This window comes from Pinus tabuliformis, chromosome 1_1 (assembly GCF_031772625.1).
Source record: "Pinus tabuliformis cultivar Carrire ecotype Pingquan chromosome 1_1, CPIR1, whole genome shotgun sequence".
In the NCBI taxonomy this organism is placed as follows: Eukaryota; Viridiplantae; Streptophyta; class Pinopsida; order Pinales; family Pinaceae; genus Pinus; species Pinus tabuliformis.
The window spans coordinates 676613592-676621363 of NC_142297.1; the positions used below are offsets into that span (position 1 = coordinate 676613592).

Genomic DNA, 7772 nt, shown 5'->3' on the forward strand with positions numbered 1-7772 from the left:
ATGACAAATAATAGTTTCTTAGAATTCATTACCACAATGTCTCTAATTAGAAGAAATGCTCATCTCATCTTACTTCAATAATATATTTAATTAATACAAAAATGTTATATTTTTAAAAAATATAATAACTAGAATTTTTCATTTTATTCAATAGAATATTCTAAATATCTAATTTTTAAATTACTTATTTTTCATATAAAATTTTGAAATCTTTTTCAAATAATTTTATTCTCATATCACCTTTTTTTTTTTTTTTTTTTTTAATATCCTACTTAATTTTGATTAATATTCAAACAATAAAATTTACCACTAATATGCTTTGTAAGATATTGTTTATGAAAGGAGACCACGTTTAATTTGTGAGCTTCGAATATACCTTCTTTATCGTCAATATTTTAATTTAGAAGACCAAATGAAAAGGTATCTTGACGACCCTAAGGCCAGAACGATACTGCAGGACACCCTCCTCCATCTCCACGTCGACCTCCTGCCAGAACGATAAACGCGTGTTGTAAGTGTCAGTTGGGATGAATAAACGCGTGGTATTCCCGAAATGTGGCACCTCCCCCATTTCTATATTACAACACCCTCGCAGGTCTACCACCCAAGGATTTGCCAACCCACTAAGCCCTTCTACTTTTCCCAACGCACCGCAACCACTCAAAATCAAACGCCTTACTGTTGCTGGCAAGGAACCGACCTTTTCCAAATCATTACAACCCTCGATGATGAGGGTATCAAGGAACACACCTTCAGGAAAGGATACCTCTCTTACCTCTGTGCAGTACAACTCTAACCGCCTGAGCCGAATCAGGCCTTTCTCCGTTGCTCTTCGCTTTCTCTTTCTCCTCGGGGCAGACTCCTCCTTAAATGGCAGTTCCCGCAGCGGACAATAGTGTACACTTAAAGTTTCCAGATTCTTCATCTCCATGAGATCTGGTAACTCTTGTATTCCACATTTTGATATGTCCAACACAGTCAACTGAGTCAACAGTGCAAATGAATCAGGCAGGCGTTTCAATTCCTGGCATCCATGGAGCAGCAGTACCTTCAAACTCGATAGGCATCCGAACGAAGCTGGCAGCTCTTTCAACAAAGGACTTCCTAAGAACAGATATTTCAAATTGCTTAGGCATGCAGTCCGTGCATTAATGGTCAACTCTTTTAAGTGTGTAGCCAAGAGATTCAACACTTTCAAGGACTTCTGATGTTCCACTTGGGCGGGCAATGTTGCCATTTGGACACATCCTGATAAGTCTAAGAATTGAAGCGTGGTGATGTCTCCAGGTAGTGCAATCGAACACCTACTCAAACCCAGAAATCTCAGCTGCGATAGATTCCCCAACGATTTCGGAAGCTTCTTCAAACTTTTGCATCCAGACAGATCAATGTCTCGGAGATTTGTTATCTCCCCCAACGATTTCGGAAGCTTCTTCAAACTTTTGCAGCCATTCAACTCAATGGATCGGAGTTCTGTCAAATTTCCCAAGAAATGTGGAAGCTTTTCCAAACTTTCGCAACCGGACAGAAGTACTGTTTTGAGATTTGTTAAATTCCCAAATAAATTATTTGGAAGCATCTTCAAACTTCTACATGCTCTCAGATCGATTGACACAAGATTTGTTAAATGCTGAAAGGAATCTGGAAGCGTCTTCAAGCCGGAATCTTGCAGGGTGGTCCTTTGAAGATTCTTTAAATTCTCAAAGGAATCTGGAAGTACCTCCAAACTTTCGCACTTGTCCAGTCTGATTTCTTGGAGATTTGTTAAATCCCCCAAGGAATTTGGAAGTTTTTTCAAACTCTTGCAATTGGATAGAATAATATCCTGGAGATTTGTTAAACACCCCAAGGATTTTGGAAGACGCTTCAATCTGTCGGAGCCAGACAGCTTGAGGTGTTGAAGACTTGTTAAACCTGTGAAGGAATCTGGAAGCTTCTTCAATGTTTTGCAGCCAGTGAGTTCAATGCTTAAAAGATTTATCAAACAACCAAAAGATTCTGGAAGTACCTCCAAACCTTCGCAGTTGCTGAAGGTGATTCTCTGGAGATTTGTTAAATCTCCGAAGGAATTTGGAAGCCGCTTCAATCTGCCGCAGCTTGACAGGGTTATTTCTTGGAGATTTGTTAAATCGCCCATGGAATTTGGAAGTTTTTTCAAACTCGGAAACCCAGCTAGACCAATGCATTGGAGATTTGTTAAACACCCCAAGGATTTTGGAAGACGCTTCAATTTGTCGGAGCCAGACAGCTCGAGGTGTTGAAGGCTCGTTAAACCTGTCAAGGAATCTGGAAGGTGCTTCAATCTTTTGCAGCCAGTGAGTTCAATGCGTAACAGATTTGTCAAACACCCAATAGATTCTGGAAGTACCTCCAAACCTTCGCAGTCCCTGAGGGTGATTCTTTGGAGATTTGTTAAATCCCCCAAGGAGTTTGGAAGCCGCTTCAATCTGTTGCAGCCCGACAGATAGAGGCCTTGGAGATTTGCCAGATTCGCAAACGAATTTGGAAGAAGCTCCAAACTACTGCACCGGTGGAGGGAGATTAGTTGGAGATTTGTTAGGTCTCCCAAGGATTTTGGAAGCCGCTTCAATCTGTTGCAGTCCGACAGATAGAGGTCTTGGAGATTTCCCAGATTCGCAAACGAATTTGGAAGAAGCTCCAAACTACTGCACCCGTGGAGGGAGATTAGTTGGAGATTTGTTAGATCTCCCAAGGATTTTGGAAGCCGCTTCAAACTTTGGCACCCAGACAGGCGGATGACTTGGAGATTTGTTAAATCCGTGAAGGAATCTGGAAGCTTCTCCATCCTTTGGCAGCCAGAGAGAACGATGCTTTGGAGATTTGTTAAATTTCCAAATTCCTTCGGAAGAATCCTGAAGCGCCCATGAAGCTCTAGATATTTCAAGGAGCGGATATGAAAGAATTCTTCTGGTAACGTTGATAGATCTGCGGGCTCTAGAGAAGCGGACACGAAAGAATTCCTGATGACAATCTTTTCGAGGTGTGTCAGCTTCCCTATTGACCTTGGAAACTCTAAAAGTGGAGCATTAACATACAACTCGCCCAACTGCAGAGGTGCCTGCAATGTTGGACGTTTTAATCATAACATGAGAAAACAGAAGATACGCAATTACTCTCATCTACTATTGCTGTATGTTCATCTACATTTACTCACCTGAGAATCACGACGCCATAATTTTTTCAGTTTCGGCCCACTCACTTCTAAAACTTTTAAGTGGTCCATTGGAATCCAGGTAGGCAGCGAAGAGCAGGGACAGTTATTCCAGCGGAGCCATACGAGATTTGGTGACCGCACCCTTCTTATTATGCCTTCCACAAATTCCCCTTCACTTTCAAGAAGTTGCAATGTTCTCATTTTGATCGCCGGCTCACTTGAAACTTTGTTCAGCGGTATCTCTGATTTTGTGCGTAATAATGCCTCCTCTTCTGTTATTGCTCTCCTCCACTGGGTAGGCATCCTAATTCCACGTACATCTGGTATTACCTGTTCGTTCGTTAAAAGACAGTATTACGACATAGTACCTGGCATAATTATTATTTATTTATTTGAATAAAAAGAACTTGAAAGTTGTGGACATGGGTATGAAGTCTTAGATGATTAATGACTTACAGATGATAATGACTGCTCCTCGAACATATCATGGACCTCCTCAACCGAACGCCAAAGACGACGGGGCATTGATACTTCCTCAGCAATATTTCTTCCCATGTCGCGCACATGATCATGCATTCTCATCCTCTTCACTTTTACATCTACAGACCCTGACATAATCAACAGAGGCTCCTCCTTTACCTCTACCTCTACAAGACATCTGTCTTCTAGAGTTTGAAGCCCCGCCAATCCGCCCCATATTGTTACCCACGTATCCCTCTCTTCTCCTATGCCAAAACAAGCAATATCTAAAAATATTTGCTGTTCCTTTTGATTCAATGAATTATAACTAATTTTAAGGCTTGCCAAGATCTTATCAGGCAATCTATGAAGTTCCTTCAATTTTTCTTCCCAATAATGCTGGTCTTGGCCACATAAAAGAGCACCAAAAACTTTCAGCGATAAAGGCAAACCGTCGCAGCTTTTTACAAACCCAACAACAAGGTTTTCAAACCCTGGTAGTGGATGTGGCCGAAAGAAAGCATGAGAACAGAAAAGCTCTTGAGAATGTGATTCATTGAGGCCCTTTAGGTGATAGATTGATGACTTTCGTATCCCTGCACTTCGAAGGACATGCTTGTCACGAGAAGTGACCAAAATCAAGCTCTCGGGATGAAGGACGCCCTTAATTGGCAAAAACGCATCCAATTGATCGGCATCATCTACATTGTCTATAATTATGAGAGCACGATAAGACTTGAGATACTCTTTAAGCACTCCTATACCTTGTTCACATCTATCAATTTCCTTATCTATACCTTTCAAGTCTTTAATAAGCTTACTCTGCAGAGAAGGTAAAAACAACCTAGACGCCTTTTCTTCTCTGACATCAGGTAGAAAGGACGAGCCATCGTAATGTGATCTCTTACAGTTGAAGAATTCGTTGGCAAGCGTCGTTTTGCCAATTCCACCTACACCTGCAATCCCCACAACCATGGCCTCCACCGGCTGCTCCTCCCGCTGCGATAAGACGGTATTTTCAAAATCTTCAATTTTTTCTCCCAAACCAGTTGCATATTTGGCCACATGCAACTCTGGTTCTGGAACCTCTTTCAATACCCTTTGCACGACCTTATCCAAGAGATCAGCCTCGTCCCTGAATATGGCATATTCAGAGGGTAAAATTACAAACAGTAACCTGCCTAATTTGTCATGTGGCTATCAATCCATGAAAGAAAAACGAAGACAGGAATTGTAAGAGTGTCGAAGATACTCACCCATTACACGCCTCCAACTCAAAGCCGCTGATATATGAAACCTGAGAAAGAGCCTCTCTCCAACCTTGAATTCTTGCGGAGTCGTATCGCTCCATTTTTTTGAGTAGGGCTTGAGCGTACGGTCCATCTTGAGCTGCGTCCACCCGCCGTAGATCGGAAGGTTTAATATTGTAAAATACAGGTAGAATGGTAGCCCCGCGCTTCTCTGAGTCTACCATGAGCCGAAGCTCATCCAAACACCATCTCGAATTCGCATAGTTTTCTGAGAAAATGGCAATCTGGACAGAGGCCACTTGAATAGCCTCCTCGATTTGAGACATTATTCTTTTTCCAGCCTTTAACTCTGGCCGGTCAAGAAACACTCGCAATCCATGGGAAGTAAGGCGCCGGTAGAGATGTGCGGCGAAGGTTTTCTTGACATCGCGGCCGCAGTGATTTATAAATATATGGAAGTAGTTGGGCGCCGATGAATTAAATGCAGAAGTAGAGGCGTTTGTGTTGTGTGCCATTGGAAGAAGAAGAAGAATAGAGGTAAGTAATGATAATAAGCAACCAGATGATGCAGGGGCAGGCAGATCGGAAGGAAGTTTGAAGCAATAGTAACAATGAAGCAGATGATGCGCAGGCAGGCAGAGCAATGGGAAGTTTGAAGCACCAACGTCTTTGAGATGGTAGACAACAAAAGCAAGGGGTAGGTGTGGCTTTGGATCTTCCCGGACACACCGTGACCTGGAAACCACTAGTCCGTCATTTGCGCGTTGAACAGTGTTATGATGTGTCGGCCCGCGTAGTTGAGGGGCCCGCCCGTTTTTGTGATGTGACGTTGCACAACACTTGCGAAATGCCACGCCTGTGATCGAATACGAAGATCGTCTCAATTTTCCTTGGTTTTCTACACCCTACAATAACGTGTCATGTAGTGTCGTCTCATTTTTTCCTTGTCGACCCGAGCATCCCATACTTTCCGCGTGAGTACGGTGCCGAACGCCACGTGTCCCGTCGAGGAGGACGGAAGATGATGCAGAGGGGCATCCAAAAGAAAAGTGAAAAAAATTATCACTTTATTACCGTAGACCAGTTTATGATAATTAATAATATATTTTTTTAATATAAAATTAAATCATAGTTTTAGATAATTTTAAATTAATTGAAATAAATAAAAAGCCATCAGTATTACATAGTAATTTCCTGTACATCTCTGAATCCAAAAATATATAGATGTCGTTATATCTTTGCCCATAATTAATGCGCATTATTTATGTTAGTGTTATAAATTTAAGTATTTAAAATAAAATATTATAAAAATGGATCTATAAAAGAATAATAATAAAAAATAAAAAATTGTATAAAAATAATAATTTGTGATATTAAAATAGCTTGAATTAAATATTATGCTCCTTTTATAAAAATTCAACAATGGACAAGGGATAGAATCCCTTGTTGAAGCCCTAAGAGATAGCTCAATTGGTCGAGTTCACGTTGCTAAGTACCTTGCCAATTGAGAGGTCACAGGGTCAAATCTCCTTGCCCCCCTTAGGGTTAGGCCCAACTAGATAAGCCGGTGGGTATATCCCTTCAAGTGGATGTAGCGGCCACTCAGTGACGTGAAAAATAGTTGAAAAAAGAATCCATTGTTTCCATTGAGTGAGGGGTGAACTCCCTCACGAAATGTTTAATAAAATAAATGTTTGTTGGTTTTTCTCTTTGGGGTTTCGAGGGTGTATCGGTGTCCATTTATGTGTTTGTTTAACTTGATGATATTGCTACCTTGCATGATGTTGAAACTTATATCATTCAATGTGTTATTAACAAGCCTAATTAAATGAACAATGTCAATGATGCAAAGTTGCAGCAGAAAGCATTATGTTAACAAGTTGTATTAATGGTTATTAATTTATGTGATTTACTATTCCTTTTCTAAGGTTAATTTCCTTAAGGATCATGACTATATCATTTGATTATTAGTTAAGTATTATGGGATAAGTCATTGGGAAAATTACATGCTAGTAAAACTGGTAAAATTTTCTAACTCTATGTATTTTGTACGAAGTATATTGAGGGATGTTACAATCCTATCCTCCACATATAAGAAATCATTTCCCAAATTAAGAGCACAACTATGACAAGTACACAATGTAAAAGAACAAGTTAAATAACATGGAAGACAAGAGACTTCTTAAACATGCTTTAAAGTCTGGCTAACACCATCCTTCGAATCAAGAGGGGGTGGTGTGACGGTTTGAGTCTTGGCTCAACCCTTAGATAATAAAGGAAGGGATCATTTTGCAAAGTAAGGATAGACTTAAAAATAGTATCACATCAAACTTTAAGTAGAAAATGGTGCAATAAAAAATTGGAGGGGGAAAGAAAATTACGATATTATAAGGAGGTTATCAGCCTAACTTTAGAGAATCAAAAGTATATCTTTGTTCTAAAGAGTGTAAAAAATAAAATTAATCTTGATAAAATAAGAACTTATTCTAATGAACTCCATAATAAAACTAGGCATTGGTCAATTCTTGGAAATCATTGGGATGAAAGGGTTTGTTACCTTTATGACACTGGCAGGGTGGAAGATAAAAAACACTTTCTCCTAGAATGTCTTTCATATATTAAGATTAGATTCCAATTTCAAAATATGTGTCACATGGTCCGTCTGGGGTAGCTCAAGTGGTAGTGGTTGTGGAAATGAAGTCTCACTGAACCAGAAGTCTTGGGATCAAATATTGTGCTACACCCCCATAGAGAGGTGAATAATGGACATGTAAACATGAAAATCGGAGAGTCCTACCAAGCTTACCAAAAAAAAATATGTGTCACGTGACCAACCTTCCTAACCTTTTAACTCAATGAAACTATGGTGATATTGGAACACTTCTCTT

The 7772-nt window shown here is 40.1% G+C and overlaps 1 protein-coding gene across 1 annotated transcript; it reads right to left on the reverse strand.

The window, feature by feature from the left end:
* Positions 1-261: 261 nt before the first annotated feature.
* Positions 262-5519, reverse strand: LOC149215221 (uncharacterized). The gene is made up of 4 exons (XM_089392567.1): positions 4891-5519; positions 3632-4769; positions 3176-3505; positions 262-3079 (listed from the first exon to the last, which is right to left on the reverse strand). Exons 1-4 carry the CDS (start codon positions 5397-5399, stop codon positions 401-403), a joined length of 4656 nt encoding a protein of 1551 aa, XP_089248693.1. The 5' UTR covers positions 5400-5519; the 3' UTR covers positions 262-400.
* Between the last annotated feature and the right edge of the window lie 2253 nt (positions 5520-7772).

Coding starts and splice junctions, on each gene's coding strand:
- LOC149215221 (XM_089392567.1), bottom strand. CDS start 5,399: ATGGCACACAACACAAACGCCTCTACTTCTGCATTTAATTCATCGGCG. Junction 3,506..3,631: donor AGGAGCAGTCATTATCATCT/GTAAGTCATTAA, acceptor ACGAACGAACAG/GTAATACCAGATGTACGTGG. Junction 3,080..3,175: donor TATGGCGTCGTGATTCTCAG/GTGAGTAAATGT, acceptor CCAACATTGCAG/GCACCTCTGCAGTTGGGCGA.